The following is a 26,208-nucleotide window of genomic DNA, read 5'->3' on the forward strand; positions in this document are numbered from 1 at the left end:
GTGGTGTCTCCTTACTTTTGTTGCGATAGAGATTCTTGTTATGTATGATGGTTTGTTTGTTGTACGGTTGACATGAAGTATAGTATATTAATAAGTATTTTAATTAAAACAGGTGATTTGGATTTTTTTTTTTACAAGCTTGTGTTTTTCAGCGGGGGGAAAGGAGACTTTTGCCTCTAGAATACAAAATCTTAAAAGTGAATTAAAAGAAACAGCCAATACAGAATTGCCTTTCAGAAGCTATACAAAATAAACTTCCCAACACACAGCCTAACATTAATCATGTCTAAAAAATAAAGCTTTTAATTTTTGAGAAGAAAAGATCTCGACTTGCTGATCAGGACTTTGCGACAGTCTTTAAAAGTGTGTTCTTCAGGTAAGTGCACAGCTGGTTCATCAGGTCTCTGTTCAGACCCTCCACCCAGTGCATCTCGATCACTACGTCACTCTGCTCCTGGATCACGTTCAGCAGACACTTAAACAAGAAGTGTTTGACAGTGCTGGGGCTCACGGGTTGTTTCGAGGGCGGCTCGCTCGCTGCAGCAGGTGTTTCCTTCAGGTCTGCTCCCTGCCCCGTTCCTGTGCAGGTAGAGGACTCCATGTCCACATCCTCGCCTGTTACTTTTTCTGGGGCCTCTTTTTGTTCCCCAGTCATGCTCTCTGTGACTTCTTTACCCGGCTTGTCTGCAGGCGTGCTTTTGCTCTCAGCGTTCTCGTTCTGGCTGCTGCTGTTTTCTGCGGTGGTCAGTTGGTTTTGGGAGGTCGGGCATGTTTCTGGAGCACCTGCGGTCACGGTGGTTTGTGAAGTGGTTCCGGCACAGTGTGGCGCCCTGGGCAGCTCTCGCAGCTGACGTGTCTGTTCACGTCTCTTCTGACGCCCGTGGATCCAGGTGTTCTCCACAGCTGTCAGAAAGAGGCTCTGCTCCTCCTTTTTGCAAGGCACACGTTTGTGCAGCACCTGCAGAGCCGCACACGTGAGACAGTTGGCCAGTGCAGTCAAAACTTCAGTGAAATCTATTATACATAAAACAATGTTCAGTAGTGAAGCTCACCCGCAGCTCACTGAGCGTCTTCTCGACCAGAACGGTGAGGCTGTCCACAGGGCTGCGGCACGTGCAGCCTAAAGCCGAGGCCTTGGCTTGGAGCTCCTTCAGTCCCGCCTCCGGCATTGTGAACGACAGCGGCTTCCGGGCCTTCTCCAGTTTACACTTCTTACTGGGAGGAGACTGAGATCATACAAAGCCAGTCAGACACCGTTAGACAGCAAGCTGTACTGGATATTACTGAGGACAGGGGAACCAGATTTGAGGATACTCAAATTCACACAGTAATAAGTAGGGATGGGTACCGGTATCCGGTGCCATTATGGCATCGGTTCTGACATAAACGGTAGTAACCAGACCGAAAAGCAGCGCACATTTCGGTGCTTTTTTTTTGGTGCTTTTTTTTTTCTCCTGAGATGTCATACACTTTGGATTCTAGCCAATCATTTTACCTTTCCAAGGACAGTAGGCGGGCCCACTACGTACGTTCTTTTAGAGCAGAGCTACAGATTAAAAACGCCCAAGGCAAAGCGGTCAAAAGTCTGGCTGTACTTCACAGCAAAAGATGCAAACTCAGCAGCCTGCAACAAGTGCTTTAAGGTGATACTGTGCAAAGGAGGTAACACCTCGAATCTGATGAAACACCTGGCGATGTATAGCGTTTTTTATTTAAAAGCCGAGAAATGCGCTGTATTTGATAGCTTGCTGCGAGACCTCACACCGTGCACATGTACTGCGGGTGTGGTGCCTGTTATCGGACGCAGAGTTAGCAACATCCCCAAAAACCCGAAGAGGAGAGTCCTGGCCCCTAGCCCTGCCAGTGTAGCAGAAATGATGAGGATGATGATGGCAGCAGCAGCCGTTCTTCTCTGCGTGAGTAGCTTAATGTTGTTCGTGTGTCATTTACGTTGAGTAGGCTAACCACGTTATTAAATTAATGCACGTAAGGTGAACTAGCAAACACCGTCGTAGTTACATGCGGCTGTCTTCTTGTTTGATGGGAGATACTCCCTTCACCCTGGCCACAAAGGCTAAAATGACCAAAGAAAAAGTGGACGAAATTCATAGACAAAATTTATAGTCAAAGATCTCCATCCATTTTCAATGGTGGAGTCACCATAAAAAAAAGACTGCTAAAAATAAAAACATAAGAGGTTTTTGGACAAAGTTTGTGTTCTCCATTCTTTAAGCACTGGCACCATTTCAAAAGTACCGGTTTAACCCATCCCTAGTAATAAGAGACAATGAACTGTTTGAGTTCAGAGCACAGCTGCCAGCAGGGGGCAGTGTTTACACAGTGTGAGCTGTTTCAAATCCTTTTGGCAAACTCAGACATCTGTAAAGTCTTCAATCAAGAACGCACTAATAGCAACGCACTTCTTTCTGCAACTACAGGAAAATGTCATTTCATGAATAGCGCTCAGTCACCTCCAATATCATTGGAGGTCAATATGCAGACAATAACTGTGTTATAGCAGCATTGAAGGGGACATGCAAGGAAATATCAGAGGAAATGAACGGACGCATTGCAGACTCCAGTTGAGTACAATACAGTCTACATCAGGCGTGGGGGAACTCCAGGCCTCGAGGGCCAGTGTCCTCTAGGTTTTAGATGTGTCCTTTATCCAACACAATTGATTTAAATGGCTAAATGACCTTCTCAACATGTTTTGAAGTTCTCCAGAGGCCTGGTAATGAACTAAACATTTGATTCAGGGTGTTGACCCAGGGTGATATCTGAAACCTGCAGGACACCGGCCCTTGAGGTCTGGAGTCACCCACCCCTGGTCTGCATATTGTAGACCAAACTGGATGTCAAAGTTAAGTAGCTCCGTATCACAGTGCGACTTGTAGTCGGCATTAAATTTTAAAAGGATCAACATCTGTGCTGCATTCAGACAGTTGACCTTTAAGGAGGAGGAAAACTGACATTTTACTGGATTGAGTCTTTTTCCTTTGGCCTTCAGAGTAGCTGCAGTGTCCTGCTACCAACACTAAAATCTGCTGAACACTTCCTCACATTTTGTACTCTCTCGTCCTTACTCTTTAACCTCTCAGATACAGTTTTTGCTCATTTTAGGCCTAAAACGATCTCGCGGAGAGGGTTGGAGCATTCCCCAGCAGTCGGCCATTAAAAATACTACATAAAATGAGTGGCATGAGTAAAATGATGCAGTTATATCTGTGCATCAAAAACAAATCTAAAGAGAAAAAAATAAATGCAGAGTGCCACAAGAGGGCGCTCAAATCATGCAAGCTGCACCTGAGCCTGCAATAAATCAAACGTAAATTTTTAATTCCCTTTAATGTCAGGCTATAATGGCGATGTAGATCATCACCCAACTGTGTCGGAGTACTGAGGCTCTGCAGCAGTCATACTGCAGCCGACCTGTGATCGCTACACTCACTGCAGGCTGGCTTAAAGCGGGGAGACAGCGGGGGTCTGCGGCAGTAGTGAGGCAGCAGACAGCATGGCCGACTGACCTACAAACAGCTGAGGGAAGGAGCAGAGGGTGACCTTCACTCTGCTGCACTCGCCTGCTCTCAAGTTTCAGTTACTCTCAGAGTCACTGAAGATTTTTATTGTTGCCTGTGAGTGATGTTTCATCATTTACAGTTCCTCAGTGATAACCGCCGAATTTGCTGCACATTCAAGAAGAAGAACAGAGTTGGTGCTCACTCCCTGTCTCAATCATCTATTGATTTTTAGTTAAAATGACGGTGCTTTTAGATGCATATTTAGAGGAGATGGACACGTGTAATTAATGGGTTGACAATGAGCGCTGCCTTGTCTGGCTGCTGCTTTTATTTCTTATTGTTTGCCTCAGACGTCTCTCCCTCTTTTCTGCACGCTCTGCAGCTCATTGTGCAAGGAAATCAATAAAATCCATCAAGCCAAACCTGTCTGTTCATAACCGAGCATCCTTGACACAGAATCTCGCACACACACGCGCACACACAAACAGACTTACAAATGAAAGAACACAAAACCCACATTTAGAGTTTACATACACACCTCTCAACTGAATCCCATCCTCCTCTGCTCTTTCACTCCATTATTAATCCCACTTACCCACTACAACCTCACTGCATGCCCTCTCACACACACACACACACACACACACACACACACACACACACACACACACGATTTTTAAAATTAGAGATGGTTAAAACCAACAAGAGTCCAACAAGAGCTGTTCTCTCCACATATAATGATGTTCAGTCATCAATCTTCACCTCCTGAGTCCATGAACACACACACACACACACACACACGCACATCATAGAGAAACAAACTGCTGCCAGTCTCACCTGCAGGCAAACTGTAAATCATACTCTGATCACCACCTCCTCCCAACCCCCCGATTTCCGTCAGGTCCCCAAACCCCAGCTTGGATTCTGGACTTTCCTGATCCCTCCTCCTCCTCCTCCTGCTGCTGCTACAGGCTTGTATGAGCAACAGTGGGCCTCAGGGCTTAGATAAAGCCTGGCAGTCTTCTCTGTCTACAGGTCCTTTTATTCTGTCGGCCTGTGCTGGATGTGCTTCCTCCTCTTTTGTCTGCATTCGAAAGGTCTTTCTATCTAATGTCGTTTCCTTTCAATTCACTACAACCCCTGCATTTTGTCCTCTCTCTGTAATAAGATTGAATCTAAAAATAACAACAGCTCGTATTATTTCATATGTTGAAAACGGTGTGGATTTGTGTGTACTGGTTGGAAAAAACAAACGAGGGAAGGGTTGTCTATGCGGTCTTTGGTTGTATCGGACTACAGGAGGAAGACAAAACTCAGTGAAAAGCTAAAAAGACTGGGATCAAGCTGACGCTCCAATCAAACAGCCACGGCTAGTTTCCAGAGTCAAAAGGATAAATTAGAAAATAACTAAACTGTTTAAAGGGGACTCATTACACTTGATTCCAACTCCATAGTACTCTAATCTAGTAGAGTAGCTTTGCATTATTCACAGATGAAAATAATCCTTTATACTGAGCCTCGGTTCAGCCTTTCAGTTCCATCCTTGGTCTGTTTCTAGTTTTCTCCTGACTGGCTGAACCTCACAAATAGTAGGTCTGAAAAGGGAAGTGGGGCTGCTTTGCTAAAAAGTCAGCGCTATGTTTCTGAGTTGACCATATTAATGATATCTGCAGTCAGTGGCATCACACAGAGAGAGTGTCACTGATGGTGGGGGAGACGGGTGTAGCCATGAAGCTGCAAGGAGTAGAGATAGTAGAAGTAGATGAGTTTGAATACCTGGGATCAACTATTCAGAGCAACAGAGGTGAAGAAGAGTGGGGAGGGTGGAGACAAGTGTCGGAGGTAATTTGTGACAGGAGTAAAAGGGAAGGGTTACAGGATGGCAGTGAGACCTGCTGAGATGTGTGCACAAAAAGACAGGAGGCTGAGCTGAAGACTGACCAGAATGGACAGGAATAGTAATGAATACATCAGAGGGACAGCTTAGGTGGAGCAGTGTGGAGACAAAGTTAGACAAGCATGGTTGAGAGGGTTCGGAGATGTGCAGAGGAGGAATAGTGGATATACTGGACAAAGGATGATGAAAATGGAGGAGGTAAAGACGAAGACCTCAGAGAAGATTCATGGATGTCGGGATTAAGGACATGCACAGGGTTGGTGTGACAGGAGGATGTTAGACAGAGGGTGAGATGGAAGATGATCACAGTGCAGAAGAGGAAGAAGCTCTCACTGACATCATACAGATCCAAGTGTTTAAAAAAACATAAACACGTCTCCTATCTTGTTTTTTAGACTGAAGCTATTTCCAAATGAGGGAACCAAATGAAAATGACATGCAAAAACAATAAATAAATAAAATTGACCAAAAATCTATTTCTTCCTGGATTAGAATCCTTAGGAATCCTGAGGTTTCCACTACTTCAATAACTGTACTGCAAACATTTCTGGTTACACCAGACATGAATTAAGTCACCACGGGTAATAATGAGGTTAAGTAGGTCACAGATCATATATGTCACATATGTTTTAGTCTACATTTAACATTAATGCGCTCTCCCATGCTTATATACATAAACCAGATGACCATAGAAAGGTTCATGCAGGCAGAATTGGGCGTTTGACCGTGAACTTCTGCTACGTAACCCCACATGTGCTCGAGGGGCTCTGCCTGTTGATGATTTGGAGCAGTGTGAACGTGGAGGATGGTAGCTGGAGAAAAATTAGGCCAATCATTCTGCTCAACTGCTTTTTTGCTGAAAAACAGAAACAGTCCACCAAACAGCCCTCTGCTTCACCTGCATTTATGTGTTTGATTGACTTCATCAGCACTGCAGCATCATTTCCAGATCTCTCTCTGCAATGCTTTCATGTCTGTTTAACTCCAACTCTCACCCTCTAATCCAGACACGCCTGCTGTACAGTGTGCGCGCACAATCCTGCCCTGGCGACTGTTGCCTGGCTACAGCATGTTAGAAATCACATAAACATCTCCCCAGAGGACGGAGTAAGTGCACATAATGGAACGAGGCTGCAGGGAAAGAGGATCCAGTCTGGAGAGGGACAGAGGTGGTGCATTATTGAGGAGAGGGTTTGGAAACATCCAGCAGCAGAGCAAAAAGTCCTCCTCAGAGCTGAGCAGGTAACCTGCTTTTATATGTAATCCTGATCCTGGTAATCCTCTGTTACTGACATTTAACAACAACAACAACAACAATAAATCTGTACAAACTCACCGGAACAACCACGTCGTCATAGAAACTCCAAGCCAGTGCCCACCGCATGGTCCGCCCCTGGCAAAACTCAGTGTGGGTCACTTTAGGCACCTGAGCAAAAACAGAGAGGAGTCTGGAGTTAACAAGTGCACAGCATGAAAACACTGCAGTACTCTGGCGACCAGGCCGTATCTGAGATCATCAAAACGATAAATTCATAAAGAAAATACACCACAGAAACTGATCACATGTAAAATATTTGTTGGAAAGAGAAAAAGTCCAAGTCACGCAAAATACATCTCTACAAACAAAATTTATGATAGTTAATTTAAACTAAAAATTGAAACTAGATGTGAAAAAAGAAACATTTTAAAATAAAAATGTTTGTGTACCATCGCTGAATTACACTGAATCGCAGGGAGGAGTAAAATGATTTTAAATGGAATAAAGAGTGCAGGTGTGAAAACACTCTTAGGTGAAAAGCTGATGATCATTTATGGCTAAATACAGAAAAATCCAAACTTCAAATATTTTCCTGCAACAGAGGCTTGTCATTTTATATCTACACGTATCCGTCTCACTATCAGTATTCAGTTATTTTATCCAAATAAAATCCTTCCCATAGCACCGATTCAATATTTTGTTTAAAACAAAACCCATCATTATAAAAACATTTGGAGTTTCTGTGCTGATTGGCAGCTGTGACTGATTGGTGTGTGCGGTATCTGCGATCAAAACTAACAATTTAGGAATTTAGTCTTTCTAGAAAGCAGTGACTGAATCTGACAGTGTGATGTTTTGCCAGTGTGACCTTTGGCTTCACGTCTCTGACAGTATGTGAGAACATAAGGAGGATGTGGGAATCCACTGTGTTGCTGTCGGGGTTTTCTCAGAAAATAAGAGGAAGTCACTTATCTTATATGTCAGAGGTCAGACAGCTCTGAGGGTGAGATGAGTTTTTATGAGTCACATTTGCTAAATTAAAAACACAAAGAAAACTGAGGACACGCTGGAGAATGACTCAAGTAATTGGTGATGAAAGCATTAGCATATTAACAAGCGCAAGTTTCTTTTTACACACGCTTCAGAATGAAGCCTTCCTCCTGGATGTTAGCCAACGCTGCACTCACTCTGATGAGCAGCGACACCCCGGAGGAGGGTTGAGGGGTGGCAGGTGCGGGGCGGGGGCCGGGCGGTCTGTGAGATTGGCGCGGTACTGCAGGCCCGCAGCAGTCAGGAGTCATGTGCTGGGCTATTAGTCAGGCTAATGACGCTAATGCATGTTAGCTACTGAGAGGCGTGTGATTCAGTCATGCACAGCAAACAGAAATCAGCTCATTCATGGCTCGTTTGTGAGCGTGCTCAGCTGGTGCTGGTGATTGCCTCCTTTAAACATCAATACATAGGAGAAAGGTAGCTTGGGCGACGGGGGTGTGGCAAAGATTGTTTTAACAAGCCCTGCAAGAAGCATCGTGTCTCTGCATGAACAAACTGAGATCAAAGCTGTGCCTGCTTTGTAACTCTCACTGATTACCGTGTTTGCGCATGTATTTGTAAATTTCTCTTTGTTCTGGGTCTCGCTGGCTACTCACCCCTTGCTTCCTCAGCTCCTCTTTCAAAGGTGCCAGGCTGCACTTCTTTCCCAACATGCAGCTGTACCACCTGCAGAAAGGAGAATCCATATTAACCAAACTGTGTCTGTTGGAGGTGTTAGTGGCCAACAGCCGGGCGTGAACCCTCGAGCACAGATCAAATGAGGAGAGGGGGAGTGCTCAGGGGAGCGACACAAAGTAAAATACGAGAGGCAGAAAAACATCCTGCAGCAGAGGAAAAACTACTTTGAAGTCATCCCGTGGTGGACGCCTGATCAATAATCACTGCTGTGTGATAAAGACGTGAGGTTGGACTTGATCAATGAGCAGCAACATCCAGCTGGGGCAGGCGGAGGAAAGAAACACATCGGGGAGTCAGCCTGGAAGGACGGCTGGTCAATTTGACAGAGGTAGTCAAAACATGTGTGTGTGATGTTTTTATTAGGGTTAGGGTCATCATCAGGGTTTCATTTTATCGCCTCAGCTCTTAAAAACTGGAGCAGACTATTGTTCCAAACCAGCAAACTGCCAAAACTTCAGCTTTTATAGAGGCGCTCAGATTTGTGGATGATTACTTTACCAACTGCAGTTGATAATCTGTACCTGGCTGCTACTTAACCTCTTAATTCCTATGGAAGCAGTAAGGAGGTGCCAAGTTATTCACAGGACTGTAAAAACTTCCTACATTTCAACCTGATGCACACCTCACTAGAAATTCAACTAGACGTAGTAATCGACGCAACCCATACAGGTTTTATTACTGGCAATGCTGTCACCCAGTTACGTAGGCTAAATCGTGGGCTCTACAGATTTGTATAAATCAGACATAAGAAATGTTGGAGAAGTCAATCATTTTCTATCTGTAAGAGCTCAAAATTCACGCCACTCCTTCATGGACTCTAATATTAGTGGTGGTAGGGCTGCACGATTTTGCATAAAATGAGAATCACGATTCTTTCTCACGATTTTCTTTTCCAGTATAAATATTTATTGCACTTATTAACTGCACATCAACTTCGTAACAGTTGAGACTGAACATAAAAACAATAAATAAACATAAAAACAACAAATGTCTCACGTTTTGTTGTTGCCGCAAAATGTTGTACTGCTTGAAATTCCGTCTCCACCGTTGCTCGACGCTGCGTGTATAGAGCAGGTAGTGCAACAATAGAAAAATAGTTGCGGGACGGCACTGTGTAGCGTTTGTCTAGGGTGTTGATCATTTTCCTAAATCCCTCGTTTTGCACAGTGTTGATGGGAGCCATATCTTTGGTCAGGTGATAAGTGATAGCCTCCGTAATTTCTTTGTGCCTGCGGGAGTTCGACGGGTATAGGGAAGCGCTGTATAAGGTTCCCGTTATTGATGTTTGGGTGGTTGACCGGGACGGATTTTCTCCTGTCACTTTCTCGTCATCCCTGACGTGCTCTCCGTTGTTTTTTCCCTGCTAATTTTAGCATCACACGGCACAGCTTCTGTATCACGTGGTATAAGGCTCCGCCCTTGTCATTTGTTGAGCAGGAAGAGTGAGCGCTTGTTTTCTTGCAGAGTACGTCCCGGATCAAAATGCGGTACAGTCGTCGTCGTTTTTTCTTTTGTTTTTGTTTTTTTGTTTGTTTGTTTGTTTTTTTTAAATCGTTGTCATTTGGAAATGAGATCGCACATAAGTATGAATCGAGATCGCGATTTTCTAACGATTAATCGTGCAGCCCTACTGCTTGGGTCCCAGCCAAAAGTCCATCTCCTTAAAAAAAAGCCAGCTCATTAAAAAAAGTCCCAGGATTTGAATAAAAAGAACAGTACACTGGCTACCTGTCAGATGTAACATTCAATTCATTTGAAAGTTTTATTAATGACTTTTACAGCCTTACATGGCTCCTATCTACATTACAAACACTAGGACAAACCCTCCCTACAAGCGTTTTTTGCCATGCCTGTGGTGCTATTTTGTTTCCCTCCTGTATTTATTACATGCATTCATCTTATTTGAGAAACCTGTTCAATTTGAAAGCAAAACCTAAAACTGCGAACCTTGGGTTTGACATTTACTTGGAATAGCGTAATGTGGTAGTCACACACAAAAAAATAGAAATTCTGGACACCGTTAAGTTGCGTACGTAGGTTTTGTGACTGGCTCCCCCATTAAGGAGGAGTTCATACAGACATACATAAATACTCTATGATCATTATAGTAAGATACTAGCAATTTGTGAACCATTCAACCATCTCAACATCTTTTAGTCTTACTTTCCTTATTATTATAATAATTATTATTATTTCATTATAATATAGACGCTTTTAATAGACATGTACATAGATGCAGTTTCCTAAAGCTCTGACTTCAACTGTGTCAAACCTGCCTCCTGACTGTAGTTGGCTAAAAAGCTCCTGTAACACCCAAATAAAATTAAATCTGACACATTATTTAACTTGTGACTGACAATCAGTAAGGACACTGACATGTAATCATGTTAAAGAGGCATGAGGACTGCCAGGGCTGAAGGGGTATTGAGGAGCAGCCCGTCAGCCTCAGGTGACACGATGAAATATTTAACAGCTCTAATATTCACAGATGTTCACCAATTTTGAGCACAGTGGGGAGCAACGCCCAGGAGAGATCCCCGAATGCACCACCAGCAGCCTCTTCGAGAAGAGCGCAGCTGCATCAGCCTCCACTTTCAGTCTTTTCTCTTCTGAAGCACTCGCACGTGATTACAGTCTTATTACCAGAGACGGTAATTTTCATATCAATGGCGTGATGAATTAGGAGCATTACCTCAAATCTAACCGCACTTTTGGATATTTGGCTGAAAGTTAAACTCTCCTTATCTGACAGTAATTACCCTCTGGTGAAAAGAAAGGAAAGAGGAGCAGAGCGGGGCAATGGGGGCGTCTCGAAGGACCAATCGGAAAAGGCTGGCAGTGTTTCCATGGACACCTGGAGGCTCTCGTGTCCCAGCGTGGTTTTGGGAGTGACAGTCGGCTCCGGTTGGTTTGGCCGGAGCCTCAAACCTGCGAAATGAAACCCGGCTCGCTCTGACTTTTAGTGTAACACTGCCACACAAGAGCAACTAGGTGTTAACTTCAGTCCCACTCAAGAGTGCTCATCTTTCCACTCTGCAAACACACACACACAGTGCTCCGTGTAGCAGGTGTGACACGTCTAATCAGTTTTAATAGCACCACTCTGCAGCTCCCTCTGCCCGGGTCTCGCTCGGCTGCCTCGGTGACAGCCCCGTAACGAGGGAGGGTAAAGCGAGGGCCGCCTGAGACACCCCCACCCATCTATCCGACCCCTCCACCCTCACCCTCCCAAACACAGCTGTTCCCTGTGGGCTCCCGGATACAGCACAGAGTCAACGTGTGCCAAAATCATTAAAGCAACTGTGGGTGACAGCTCCATCAATGTGCAGCAGCCCATCTGCCCATTTCACCTCTCCGAGTCTCCCCTTCACTGCAGCCATTTAAAGCTCTCCAAGCCTCTCCAGAGCAACTACAAGTGCAGCACTCATCTACATCCACCCGCCAATTTAAATATGTGGCTGTGTTGTAATGACGTTTGTGTTTTTACACACACAAATACGTGTGCAACCTTTAAAAAGAAAAGAAAAGAAGAAAACAGTCCTCTTTCCTCACCTAAGGCGCTTCTTGAGCTGCAGGCTGTCATGAATGATCCTCTTGACAAACTCCAGTTCTCCGCCCTCTGCCATGATCTCCGTCACCCCGCCCGTGTTCACTGAACTGGGAGGAGGTCGGCGTGAGTTTCTGGAGTTTACCCCCTGGAGAGGGCAGCAAGACAGACAGAGATTACAATAAAATCCTATTAGAGCCCTGTTACTAAAACGTAAACACACTGTGTTTGGTGCTGGAGCCTCTCCGGTCAGTATACGAGTGCATTTACTGTCAATGAGTCAGAAACTTCAAGGTCAAAGCAGACAACGCTCCAGAATTTAAACTACTTTTAAACGTGAACTTTTACCTTTGCTTCCAGCTGGTTGGCGAAAAATGGAGGGTTGCACATGCAGAAGTCGTACACCATTTCTGTCTCTTCTTTCAAGGCATCCATCAGTAAAGTCTTCTGAGGAACTTTGACAACTGAGGAAGGTAAAATAAATAAACACTAATGTGAGACAAGTGTGTAAAAGCTGAATAAAATGTATGACTGTCAATACAAAAATGGGACCCGAGTCACTGTGTGCTGCACTCCTGTCAGCCACAGATTTGCTGAGCAGAGACAAGTTTAGTCTCAGCTCAGGCTAAATACGACACTCTTCCAGCGAGACGTCCCTGTTTTGTCCGGCTAAGTGCCACAAAAAGACATCCTATTTACTACAACAGGAAACAAAGCATTTTCAAGGCAGGATATCGAGATTTTGGCAGGACTTGCTGAAATATTTACACCAACAATCAGTGATCAAATTGCACAAAGCAGCCACAGCATTAAAAATAGGACTGGTGAAAATATCTGTTTCCTGCTGGAACACTCTGGGTGTGCACGGTCTGCAACCTAAACATTGCTGCAAACCATGTATACCTTTCATGGCAGTGGCCTCTCCGAGCAGGACATCAGCACACTGCAAAAATTGCTCAGGAACAGCACAAGCAATACAACAAACCTGCTCTCCAAACTCCAGAGGACCCGGTGGAACATCTGTGGGATCTGCCAGAACAAGCCTGCACCATGCAACCTACATAAGCTTCTTAATTTTTGGCTGGTCAGAGCCGCTATAGCGGCATCATCTACAATCATAAACAATGACCACTAGACGCACAGGAAGTCTCTGCGTCAATATTCACCGGCTTCACCAGAAGCCCCCGAAAAACTACCCACTGGCCCTGCAAACCTCATCATCTAACAAACCAATCTGTCTCCAGGCTGTATCAGACCCACAGGTAGAAGGTGAAATCAAAGATGTTCCGAATTACACATCATTCAAGTCAGACTGGACCTTTGATGATATATGATGTTTAAACCTTTTCATCACTATCACATGAATTATGACCAGAAAAGTGGGATCAACCTTCATCCAACTGAACATTTGTGCAAAATGGTTTTGTTTTTATTTCCAAAGTCACGCTGACCTGACGTGACCAGTAGCTTGTGGTGGCTAATGGTAGCTGACTTCTTCCTGCTGTCATATTAATCCACTTCTTAGTAATCACAGTATCCTGAAATTCATCCTCAGTGCTGCAGCTCACACGTAAAACATCATCTCTGAGACAGTGTATGAGAGTTCCAGCGTAGTAGTCTAATATCTGAAGATGAAGTCACCTTCACATTGAGTAGATCAAACGCACCTTTGACCAGGTCGGACAGGTTGTTCTGCTCCACGTTTTTGGTAGCATAGTCAAAGCAGATGTCGTCCACCTCTGTGGCGAGGAAGTACCAGCCGTTCATTGTGGCTCCCAGTAAGGGGTAGATACAGGACGCCCCAGTGCCTGATGAAACACACACACACACACACACACACACACACACACACACACACACACACACACACACACACACACACACACACACACACACACACACACACACACACACACACACACACACACACACGTACGTTACTGGCAGCCTGACAGTGATGTATGTGTTCACAATGATGACTGATCATAGCTGTCACTGAACAATATGAAAATGTGCCGCAGTGTTTTTGTTGTCTTGAAGGAAGGAGGTCCCAAAGTGTGACATGATGCGTTTCTAAAGAATTATCTTAGACTTGGTGGACATAATGGTCAATAAATGTCAAATCCAGCAGCTATTATTAAATTATTCCCATCTAACAAGAACCAAAGCCACATAATTCAGTTGAGATGGCCTCGGTTAGAAAAGGAAACACCCAGTGGTGATCCATCAGCAGCAGACAGCTTCAGTGGGATCACATAAAGGTTCGGGGTCACCAATCAGTGACCTGAGGAACTACAGAGGAGAAGCACACCTGCAGGAAAACACATTTAAAGTCAGACCTTGTTTTCTCTGAGCGACAGAATGAAAAACAAGTAGTGACGTGTGACTGGGGATCAGGCTGGCGAGTGCTGGGAAAACTGGGAATGACTGGGCTCATTTGCTGGAAGTGCCAACTGACATTTCAGGTGCTGTGCTGAGCAGCGAGCCACATCAAGAAAAAACCAGAGCAGCGGCATTAACATTAAAATCCCCCCCGTCTGTGGTTATTAATGTTTAAAGATGTGCTGCTGGGGTTTGCTGCAGCATTTAAAGGAGAAGCACGTTCATTTTACACAGATGTACAAGTACTGGTGAGAACTGAAACACATATGCATTAGAGTGAAGTCTGACACACTGGGTCAGTGCAGATGACCTTATATTTTGAGTCTGACAGTGAGTGATGGAAGTGCAAATGACCATGTTTGAACTAAGTTAAGTAAGTGACTAAGTAAGCCTGATTTCTCGTCTTATAAACCAATCAAAGCAGCTTAACTAGACTATCACATCACACGTGCGCTGAAGGTGACTGAAACTGGTGGCCGTACCGATGTCGATGCCCCTGCGCGGCTGCTTCTGGCCGTCAATGAGGTCCTCCACCCAGTGGATGTAGTTGAGGCGCAGGGGGACGGTGGGTATGAGTCGCTCCAGAGGGATCTCGATGGCCAAACCAAAGTCCTCCTTTAACAGGGTGCAGGTCAGCGCTCGCACCGCCTCCGGCTCTTTGAAATTCACTCTGAAGAAAATAAGAAATGCGACTAAATGAGTAAAACGTTTCAAACTCAGAGCAGCTGTGGGAATCGGACTTTATCTGACATACGTCATCTGTTGCTAGGTGGTGAAATCTGCATCCCTCTACATCGAGAACTCACAAAACGAGCAAGAGACAGACGTTTTAGACACCAGTTTAAGTCATGAGTGTGAATAACTGCGAGTCCCGCTGATCACAGTGAGGGTGAAGTCTGATGCGAGGAAGTGTGGCTTTGAACGCGGGTGTGCAGTTCATCAGAAAACTCCTTATTTCAACAAAGATTTTAAAAAGTTCCAACTAGGTCTGAGGGACATATCGTAGTAAGGTTTAAAGGCTTCTTTCTACAGTAGCAGGCGCTGAAAAAAAACCCTCTTCTTTCTCTCCACCTGAGCTCACGGTTTACAGAGTCGTGGATTAAAGAAAACATCAAAGTAAAACATTTGCATTGAGGATTTTTTTCCTTTTATAGTTGAGTTATTTGATGAATGGTTTTCGTCCTAACGTTACATCCTGTCTGCAAAAGCTGTTTCTATTCACCTTCTGTTTGCTAGAAGTACCCAACTAGAAAAAAGCCAAAATGACTTGTTTCAATCAGAGAGGGAATGAGAAGAGCCGTACTGATGCTCCGTATCAGATGAAAGATTATTCTAAACTGTGAATCATGCATGGCTGGTGGAAATTAGCTTAACAGGTCCACCTTTCTGCTCCTCACCTTCATTTAATCCTGAATAAAAGTGGTTAACTGCTCCTCACCGCCCTCTCCTCAGCATTTGGTGAGTACAGCACTTCCAGTGAGTACCAGTGGGAATGGTGACCGAAAATAAAGCCAAGCTTGAAAGAAACTACAATTTTCCTTTAAGGATAATTTCAATTTAGCTTCTTGCTGATCCTCTCATTTCACCGCGTGGCCCATCTGACAGCAATTTACCAAACTGCTCTTAATACAGCACTTCATTAACCTTCAGCTGCTCCGGCCTCCTGCAGCTCCCTGTACTGAACCGCATTACTTCACGTTATACACACGCTCGCGCACGAGAAACAAAAGGCAGATAAGCAGCCCATCAACTCACAATCCCCTGCTGATGACAATGAGTTTCACATTTTCAACACAACTCAGACCTCCCACTTTTTATTCCCAGTTCTCGGTCCCAGTCGTTCGGCTCGCCCGTCTTCTCCTTCTCGCCGTGTTTAATGATTTCAGCTGTCACACAAGCAGGCAGACAAAACGAGTGGGCGAGATAGGTGTAATTAAAGCTTTGCAGAGTTCTTTCGCACCTCGGCAGATGCAATTAGACGCATCCTCGCGATGCGAGCGTCTGGCACCTCGCAGTGTCGGTGTGAGCATATTCCAGCAGAAGAAAAGCACCGAGTGATGGTGGAAACGGCTCTGCGGCTTCAAAAGCAGGCAGCCGCTGATTGTGTTTTCATTGTCGCCGTTTTCAGGATTCAATTACACATAAACGGCTGAAATGTTTTGCATTTCAGTTTTGACGTCCTCACATTAAATAAAGAGTCCATCCCAGCCTGGGCTTTTCACAGGTCAGAGGTCAGGGGGATGACCAGAAAACCTCCACGTTTAAGTGTGGGTGAAAATCCTGCAAGGTCCTGTGAGTTCTCTGAATGTGCACCGTTTAGTCATCACTAAAGGATTCATTTTAGACTTAAAATACCAGGAGTATGACAGATTTGACAAACCATCATCTTCAGAAAGAGGTACACAGCAGACCTGGACCAAGTCGGGATGTATGCATAAAAATAGGTTCTGCGACTCTGACTTGGACCAAGTGTGGGAGGTCCAGTAGCTCCCACACTGAAGTGCACCACGACAAAACTACATGCTCTGGCTGTGTGCAACTCTTTTATTCCAACTAACTGAACTGACCAACAGAGATGAGAGCAACATAATGTGGCAGTATGGAAGTCTTTTTGACTCCACTGTGTGTGGATGACAAAATAATAACACCATCTATGTTCACTGTGAACCTTTGAACCTTCACTTCACATTTCTGTCACTGGCTACATAATCTCCTTTGAAAATGACAGGAAGTGGAGAAGAGTTCTGTTTTCCAGTAGATAGTATTAACTGGACTTATGCCTCTTTTCCACTACTACCATCTCAACTTCAAAGACAGAGTCAAGCTGAGTGGTGTGGGTACCAGTGGAAAAGAAGCAACAGGAGAGCAAGAGCCAATGAGGCAAGAGTCCCAACTTTTGAACTTTATCGTATATTTACTGCTGGTTTAGTGACTGTTATACACAGTGTATATTATTGTATAACTTGTACAGCACTTTGGTCAACTGTGGTCATTTATAGAACCTTTGACTCGACACCATCAAAGGTGGCAAAATAGGAACGTGACAAGTCAAAAAAGAGCGAACCTTGGACAGGCCTTTATTCGATGTGCAGTTATCCAGGAGTGCGGTCAAATAGGTTAATTTTACTCAGGAAGGCTCCTAACTGAGGGAAGTGACCGAACTATAAGAGCCTTAATAAAAAGCTCTTCACGGGGGCTAAACACTAAGGAAAAGTCCTTCAGTTCATCCTTTATTAGCTCCATTAGCAGAGAACACACAAAACTATCAAAGAGGTGAAGATGCATTTATCATTTCATGGTTTTTAATTTTCACTAACAACTTGTTAACCCACAGCTGAACTATGAACATCACACTGCTCTACTAAAATCAGCTTCCTTTAGGTGCTTCTTTTCCTCCTCGTTTCCTGTCGTTTCTTTGCTGTCAGGGGTCTAATAAAAACAGAAAATGCCACTAAAATATTTCTAAATGCATCTTATTTCACTTCTCACAGAACTCTGCATCTTCATTCAGGTGGCAGCAACGACAAAAGACCCCTGATGAGGCGCAATGCACCCACACGGCCCCACATCAATCTTAGTCAGTGTCTCTACACCTAATGAACACACAAGGTTAATGGTCCAGTTGTGAACAGCTGTTGACCTCTCACAGAAAGCCAACACCTGCTTCTTCTGAGCTGCAACACAACTGCAGATGACCAACCAGTGAAGAACTCTGCACTTTAAAAAAAGCCCCGGCTAATGAGGGTGAAGTGATAAATCAGCATAACGCTCGCACGTTCCCAAAATGAAAGCCGGCTTCTCTCGTCTGTCCAGCGCACAGAGATTCTGCCCCCTGTTCATTTCTCCTCTGAGGCATCATTAGATAAGGATCAATATTCAGAGAGGGAGCCAGCCCTCTATTTTTAGCTCTTTATATGTGTGTGTGCAATGCAGACCGATCACTCCCATCAGCAGCACTGCAAATGCCACATCTCCATGGCAACCCCACCTACTGAACAGATGAGGAGAGCACGCAAATCCGGCCACGCTGGAGCAATGGCTGATGCCAGAAGCAGCGTGAGCGTGCCCGCGATTTACAGGTTCACCGTTGCGTGCCTACGCCGTTAACGTGGTCGACGGGATGCGACGTGGGACAAATCTGAGCTTAGAAGTTGTGACGAGAAGAGTAGACGACATATAAAAACAGCACCGGGAGGACCGATGAGGAGTCTAGTCGTGTTTTGGTTGCATTTGACTTAACCGAGGCGGAGAGGAGGTGGAGAAAGAAAGACAATTTAAGTGCTGAAGGGCAGTAAAGTTCTTGGCTCAGGTCAAAATGTGGAGGTGAGAAGGCGTTTAGTGCTGAGACAGACAGCAAGCTCCATGATCAGCAATAAAGCACACACACACACACAAACACACACACACACAGACACACACACGACCTTCACGGTGCTTCAATCTGAGTGCACTGGGACATATTTTGTGCTGAATTGCAGCAACTTCTCTCACGTCATGAGTTTTAGGGGTTTTTTTGAGTCCTCACAAGAGCAGCAATAAGAGCGTCACAAGAAGCTCACCGTGAATTCAAAGATAACCTGCTTATGAATTTCTCTGAGCGCGTTTTGTTTCATTTTGCAATTCTGCAGATAGTCTGATATGAAACAATGCATGTAACACTTATGTTTAGCAGAGAACATCTAGAGAAAGGTGAGTGGAAGGAAGGAGGGAAGGAAGCCTAACACGCCGTCGTTAGAGTTATATACAGTTCTGTAGAGACTGTATATGAAAGATGGATGTACTCCATAAGCCCCCAACCACTGGTTTGAGGACTCAAGTTCAGCACTTAGGCTGGAGCATGAAGTGACCACATTTGGACGACAGAGTGAAGCGCTAAAATGGCCATCATGCTCGCCGTTTCCTAACGGAAAAAAAAAAAGACGCCATACTGTGCTTTGGTGTCGTTATAACCTGACCCCTGAAGATGTGCTGTGGTATCCAGCACCAAGATGTCAGCAACAGATCCTTTAAGTTCTCTAAGTTCCACGGTGGGGCTTCCATGGATCATATTTGCTAGTCCAGCGCATCCTACAGATGCTTAACTGGATCTGGAATTTGGAGGCCAAGTAAACACCTCCCCCCTTTTTGTTTTAGTGGCCGAATGCATTAGCCTGTTGAAAGAGGCCACAGCTATCAGAGAGTACCGTTTCCATGAAAAGGTGTACATGGTCTGCAATAATGCTTAGATAGGTGGTGCATGTCAACATAACATCCACATGGATGGCAGGACCAAATGTTTCCCAGCAGAGCATTGCCCAAATGATCACCCTGCCTCTGTTGGCTCGCCTGCTTTCCATAGTGCATCCTGATACTAGGTGTTCTCTGCAGCCATGCAGCCCCATATGCAACGAACTGTGAGGTCTCTGTGTTCTGACACCTTTCTATCAGGACAAGCATCAACTTTTTTGGCAATTTGAGCTACAGCAGCTCGTCTGTTGGATCGGACTTTGCTCCCCATTTGCATCGCTGAGCCTTGGCCACTCATGGCACTATCACTGGTTCACCATTGTTCCTTCCTTGAGCCACTTTTTATAGGTACTGCAGACCGGGAATACTCGACAACAGCTGCAGCTTGGGCTCTGACATGTCCCCAAGCCACAATTTGGCTCTTGTCAAACATGCTCAAATCTTTACGCTTGTCCATTTTTCCTACTTCTAACATCCTCTTTGAGGATGAAATGTTGATGTGCTCCCTAATAAATCGATCATTTCTTACCGAAAAGTGGTTCGTTTCCCTGATCAGACACTAAAATGAGCGGTACAGGAGCTGCTCTGCTGCAAGATCCATGTAAGGTTACATTTATCAATTTGCAGTGATCAGAGCTGTTAATTATTGGTTCATTTCCAACCCCCATTTCAGGAATCTGTTAAATAATACATCTTTGAACAAAACTGGTGTGAAAATTGAACATTTTTTAAATTAAATCTCACCCGAGCTGCTGAATTTTTAATAACCATTCATGCCTCCTAATCCCACCCTTCTATCTGCCTGATCAGAGCCCCCCCTTCTCCTATCAAAATCTGGAAAAAGGCCCAAAACATTTAAAATATTTTGGGGTTTATCTTCTCCTCGCTTCACTTCCAGTCAATTCCACCAAATTCGTGCTGCCTCTGGTCTGAGCTCTCTTCTCTGCCCGCTGCTATCAGTCCGCTCCACTGACGATCCCTTAATGAGGGGAGGCATATCTCCCCGGAGGATTGAGTGAGTGTCTCCCCAAGATTACCCTCATCCCCCAACTCGGTGCTTAAATACTTAAAAACCCAGAAGATGAATTCATTGAAAAGTACAAAACCGCACTAATCCCTCCGCTGATGGAGCGACAGGCTGACGGGGAGGAAGAACCAAATTCCTGCAGACGGCTAACCAGAAATCCAGAATCTCTCCTGTCGTCACATGTTTCAAGCTGCCTTAAAAACTTGTCAGTGACTCCTACAGAAATTTTAGGTGTCGGGCAGAAAAGAAACAAAATATCAGATTTTTATTTCATTAAAAATAAATAAATAAATAAATCACAGGACATCCTTAAGCCTCAACAACATGGCCATGAGGTAAGCCTAAATGACTAAGACACTGTTCACGCGCATCTGTTCACAAAGAAACCCCATCTTCAGCCGTCTCCCATCCACTGCAAGGACTCACCTGACAGTGGGGCACGTGAAACCACCAAGGTCTCACGCATCTGCTCGGCTTTAACCAAAGGCTCGGTTCACCTCCAACGGGCTCTGTCCAGCCAGCAGTGCAAACGCCCCTGAAGTTAAACATTTACTTCTGTATGAAACTTGTGGAAAATATTATTTTAGCCATAATCCTGCAGGCCTAGTTATAACTCCATAATTCTTCTGCTTATATCCCATTAACTGCAATGCCTCATGAACATCAGTGTGCCACAGACGCCCCCTCATTGCAGCTCGTCAGTTTCATGACCAAATACTCTCTTCAGTCCAAATTAACCAATGGCACATGCCAACATGCTAATCTAATGATGCGTGTCCACACGACGCATCATTTCGACACACTCCATTCGCTGTTTAATAGCACATCTCGTCAAATTTAGACCTTCCTTTCAGTCTGCTTGTGTTTATACCCAACTACTGTATCTAATTATGAATAATTAGATGGCTCTCTCCTTCCAGCCCATCCCTGATTAAGGTTCTGTTGGAGGTTTCTTCCTGTTAAAAGGGAGTTTTTTCTGTGCCACTGTCACCAACAGCTTACTCGTCCGTTCATGAACTATTGGAGGGTTTTCGTGCTAATCTTTACCCTATAACACAAAGCACCTTGAGGCAACTGTTCTTAATCAGTTAAACAGTGTGACTTTCACATATTCCATATTAATATCTGATATTCATGACACCTGAAGTGAAAAACTTCAAGCCTTTCCTTGTTTTCATCAAGATGGTTACTGCTTACAGCTCATAAAAATCAGAAATCCAGCACTGCAAACAATTAGATCATTAATTTAGACTTTGATAAAAAAAAATTATTATATAACACAGTTTAAACAGATCTTCTAGCTCTGTGCGCACAACTGCAATCACGAGTAAGACTGCTGACTTGACGATTATCGACACCCTCCACGAGACGGGTGAACCACAGCAGGTCATCACTGAGAAGGCTGGCTGTTCAATGAGTGACGTATCCAAGCATATTGATGTTGACTGGAGAAGAAAACTGAGGTAGGATCTGTTGATTCAAGAATATTACGACACTAAACACAATCACCAAGTAGCCACTGATTTTTTTATAGACCGACTTGTATGATTAAGCCACTAGTTTGCGGTGATTAGGTGGCGTCTTATTTTATCAAGCCAAGTGTGTTTAGTGTCAGTTGAGACGATTTAATGCAAGTTTTCTCTCCTCATATTATCTCAGGATAGTGGCGCTTGAGATGAGCCCTCTTTTTCAAAGGCGAGCGGAGGGCCGTCTGTTTTTTAAATTCAAGCGACCAGTTCTTCGTGTGTGTGTCCGCTCACATCGGGTCTTGTCACAAAAATCTCACACGTAAGCAGGAGAAGCTGTCGCATCCCCTGATTGTCCAGATATGATTTTCATGCCGAGCGTCAAGCTCGAACACCGCCGCCTCATTGTTTGTCATCTGTCCGTCTGTCAGGGAACCGCAGACTGATAATTAACACCTGTCACACGCGGACATCGAGTCGGGTTTTACAGTGTGCCCACGCACACTCGGCCCGCTACAGACGGCCCACGCCAACATGTTCGCAGCCACAGACAGATGTTCGGACTCACTGCAGTGACACTGCGTCCGCATTCATCTGTGCTACCTGTTTAATGTAAACAAAGGAGAAGTCCAACAATGACTGGCAGCTCTTACACTCGCCGTCACTCAAACGTTAGTCGTGCTTTATTTGATATCTCAACTAAAAAAAACAAAACCTATGGTAACATAATTATCTGCTCTAAAGTTTAGTAATCAGCCTCTTAAAAGGGGGAGTAAATTCACTCTTCTCAAAATGAAATTCTTCCAATTAGTGGAGAAACAGGCCGCAAGGCTTTGTAAAAATCCTGTCAAGCAGACACACCTATGGTTTCAATGTGAAAATCCTATATCGCTGCATTCAGAAGATTGATAATGTGCAAGAGTTATCAGTTTTAGTTAACAGCCGTGCTCGTTGTAGTGAAACAATGTGACGGTTGGTGTTAAAACGGTGGCACACAAATAAAATCCCCTCCAACTTATCAACCCAAAAATCTAATAACATTTCCCACAAGTCTACATTTTCACTCCACACGTGCTCTCATAATTAAAAATAAAAGCAGAAGCCCAGACATTTACCTTGATCTGTTTTGCATTCATATTTATTAAATATCAAAGGTAGCAATTCGCTGGAATTGAGTGCATCACAGCGAGCACTGAAGGGCAAACGCTGGATGGAAACCACAGAACGAAGCGCGCGCACAGCAGAAACGAGACAGGAAAATCAGAGATGGAGAGCTGCAATCATGAGCTCATACTGTTTGACGTCAACACCACCAATCCCACCAGACGTACCCTGCCTTTGTTCTCCAGCCTGCACTTTTTCTACATTTCTCAGCAGCTCGATCTCACTGAGCAACACACACACACACACAAAATCTGTGCCCAGTTGGAGGAAAACACAGGAAGCTTGCCGGCCTTCTTTGATTGGCACACTAACCCATTTCGAGTTAAATTGTGGGTCTGGTTGAAACCACTCGTACATGCACAGAGGACAGAGTGAAGAGGAAGAAAATTTTTGACGTTGGGCCCATTAATTCGTCCAGGTTTCCTCCTGCTGCTGCCAGAAGCTGAAAGAGCGTTAACCAGCAGAGCGAGTCAGCTGGGTCATGAGAGGAGCTGAATGTGTTCCTCAGGGCTTCAATTAGTGCAAACTAGGTAGGTACCGTACAGCTGTGGTCAGAGGTTCACATTCACTCATCAGCTTGAATGCCGTGGTAACTTGGGGGTTTCAATGCTTTCTTTGAATTGAAGCATGTGTCTTTAAAGATTTTACAAAACAAGAGTTTGGTGTACAAGTTTGGATTTATTTGATTTTGTCTAATCCACGCAGGGTTGAAAGGATTCATACAGGCTCAAATATATTCATACATTCCTGTTAATATTTAGTTTAATGTCCCTGACCAAGTTGCACCTTAGCCAGACCCTTTTGGTAGCCATCAACAAGCTGTTGGCGTAATTCTGGCTGGATATTTGACCACGCTTCTTGGTAAAAGAAGTTCATTTAAAATATGCTGGTTTCCCAATTTTTAAGAGTAATCCACAAATGTTCAAAAGGGTTGATGTCGGGACGTTGGGAAGGCCATTAAAGAAGCTTAATGTTAGCCTGCTTTATCCATCCCAAAATCAGTTTGGGATCATTGTCCTGTTGGATCACTGAGCTGTGTCCAAGTTAAGGAGACTTGAGGTTTTCCTCCTCCTTCATTATTCCACTTTGTTTATTATATCAGCACCACCACCAGCAAATCAGCCCGGGAGCATGATGCTACCATCACCGTGCTTCACAGTGCGTACAGGGTTCTCTGATTTACTTCTTTTTTTGTTTATTTATTCGCATTTTTTCCTTTTTTAATTGGCTAGTGGAGCAGTGAAGAGGGACAGGAAACAGAGAGGGGAAAGACAAACAGCAAACATGTTGCAAACAGCTCAATCTTTGTCTCGTTTAAAGACCATAAAACTTTTGGCTTGTCCGTGTGCAAGGCTGTAAATTTCATTCAAGCTTGAAGATGTCAATTTCGAGCAGAGACTTCTTTCTTGGTCAGCGATGCTGATGTTCCTGCATTTTCCAGTTTATTGCAGTTTGAGCCTTAATGGTTCCTGGGTTGTTCCTGTTCGAACTGATGATCTCGCAGTTGTTTAGAAATGCCTCCAAGAGACATTCCCAGGGTTTTTTTTGTTTTTTTTAATATAATTCTTATTAAATAATATATTTGGTAGAATACAGAAGTCACTGTTATAAAACTCGGGGTTTTCCTGCATACGGGTACAGTAGCAGCGGTTTGTCTGTCAGAGGGATCGATTCCCAGCTCCTCTGGTTCAGCAAGATGCATCCATCAGAGTGAATATTAGATAAAGCACCTGAGCACAGATAAAACTGGTGCATGAATGTGTGTGTGAGACTGGGTGAATGACACTTGGCAGTATATAAGTACCAGCCCATATAAAAATCTTCGGTGCAAGCTTAAGCGAAAATCGCCAGGACCAGAAATATTTATAGCCCTATGTGGGGTTTAATTTACTCAACATGAAATCTTTTTTTGTTGTTGTTAACAAAGCAGCCAACAATCTTGTTTTGTAAGGTGTTAACTGCACTCGGACCAGTTGGCTTGTTGTAAATCAGGAAATCTCTGAAATAAGGAGGAAAAATGCAAGGAGAGGAGAAATCTTGGGCCACAGACCCAGAGGATGTCTGGGTACGCTGGGAGGGGAGGAAAGGAGAAAGAAAAGGAGAAAGGAAGGCAGCAAGGAGACAACTCACTCTTCAGAGATCAGCCTCAAGATGCAAAGATGCATCACACTGTTTGTTTTCATTTTCCAGTGAGGTGCACAATCTGGAAGTACTGCATGCAAATGTGTGTAATTATGAAAGAAACTAGAGTGGAGATTATTAGTGCCACGGATCTCTCTCTCACACACACACACACACAGAGCGGAGGACAGTCTCAGGTACTTACATAGGTTTTCCCGTGAGGCTTGTGTGCACGTGCTGCTGGAAGTCTGGATATTTGGATGCCAGATAAGCGAAGTCAGGTGGTTTGTCCTTGTAGCGGTTCCGAGGATGCATGGACTTATTCAGAGCCATTATTGAGCCCTGATGGTGGACATGAGGTGACATCAACAGTGCTGAACTTTCACTTTTGGATAACTGACATCGGCAGTGTAAACAGCAACACTAAGGCTGCGCGCACACACACACACACACACACACACACACACACACACACACACACACACAGAGAGAGAGAGAGAGAGAGAGACACGGACTCACAGCAGTAAAAGTTGATGTTAGACAGAAAAACAAATGTCTGACATTTTTAAAGGAGCACAGACAGACGGGGTTAGCGGAGCTGCCCCTGCTTACCGTCACAGAGCTCAGCCTGTAGCTGCTAGTATTTCCTGACCTTCGCTTACTTTTTAAAGCGGAGAAAAACACTACACAGATCACGTTGCACAAACGTTTTCCCACTTTCTGCAGCTCACTTCCTGTACGCCCACGTCACATATCCACGTCGCTGCGCGTTGACGTCACCGAAACGGTGTTTAGCTTCGAGCCTCTACCGGTAAAAGTTATTTTTGTCTGTTTGTGGGTTTTTTTTAGGGAATAATTTTTCATGTCA

At 44.4% G+C, this 26,208-nt stretch overlaps 1 protein-coding gene across 2 annotated transcripts; it reads right to left on the reverse strand.

Annotated features, from left to right (window-relative positions):
* Positions 1-135: 135 nt before the first annotated feature.
* On the reverse strand, positions 136-26,123 carry mettl16 (methyltransferase 16, N6-methyladenosin). 2 transcript variants are annotated; one of them, XM_005915888.3, is made up of 10 exons: positions 25,953-26,123; positions 25,546-25,682; positions 14,819-15,006; positions 13,622-13,762; positions 12,303-12,418; positions 11,960-12,102; positions 8,326-8,395; positions 6,755-6,844; positions 1,053-1,226; positions 136-958 (listed from the first exon to the last, which is right to left on the reverse strand). In XM_005915888.3, the coding sequence occupies exons 2-10, from the start codon at positions 25,671-25,673 to the stop codon at positions 338-340; spliced, it is 1,671 nt and encodes a 556-aa protein (XP_005915950.1). In that variant the 5' UTR covers positions 25,674-25,682; positions 25,953-26,123; the 3' UTR covers positions 136-337. The 2 variants fall into 2 exon arrangements, with proteins under 2 accessions (XP_005915950.1, XP_042074055.1); XM_042218121.1 differs by lacking the exon at positions 25,953-26,123 and adding an exon at positions 25,752-25,787 and having other exon boundaries at positions 25,546-25,714.
* Between the last annotated feature and the right edge of the window lie 85 nt (positions 26,124-26,208).

Source organism: Haplochromis burtoni, unplaced genomic scaffold, assembly GCF_018398535.1.
Source record: "Haplochromis burtoni strain Fernald_Lab_line unplaced genomic scaffold, NCSU_Asbu1 Contig_15, whole genome shotgun sequence".
Classification (NCBI taxonomy): Eukaryota; Metazoa; Chordata; class Actinopteri; order Cichliformes; family Cichlidae; genus Haplochromis; species Haplochromis burtoni.

Coding starts and splice junctions, on each gene's coding strand:
- mettl16 (XM_042218121.1), bottom strand. CDS start 25,706: ATGTCACCTCATGTCCACCATCAGGGCTCAATAATGGCTCTGAATAAG. Junction 12,103..12,302: donor CCAACCAGCTGGAAGCAAAG/GTAAAAGTTCAC, acceptor TGCCCTCTCCAG/GGGGTAAACTCCAGAAACTC. Junction 8,396..11,959: donor CAGCTCAAGAAGCGCCTTAG/GTGAGGAAAGAG, acceptor TCCTTTCTGCAG/GTGGTACAGCTGCATGTTGG.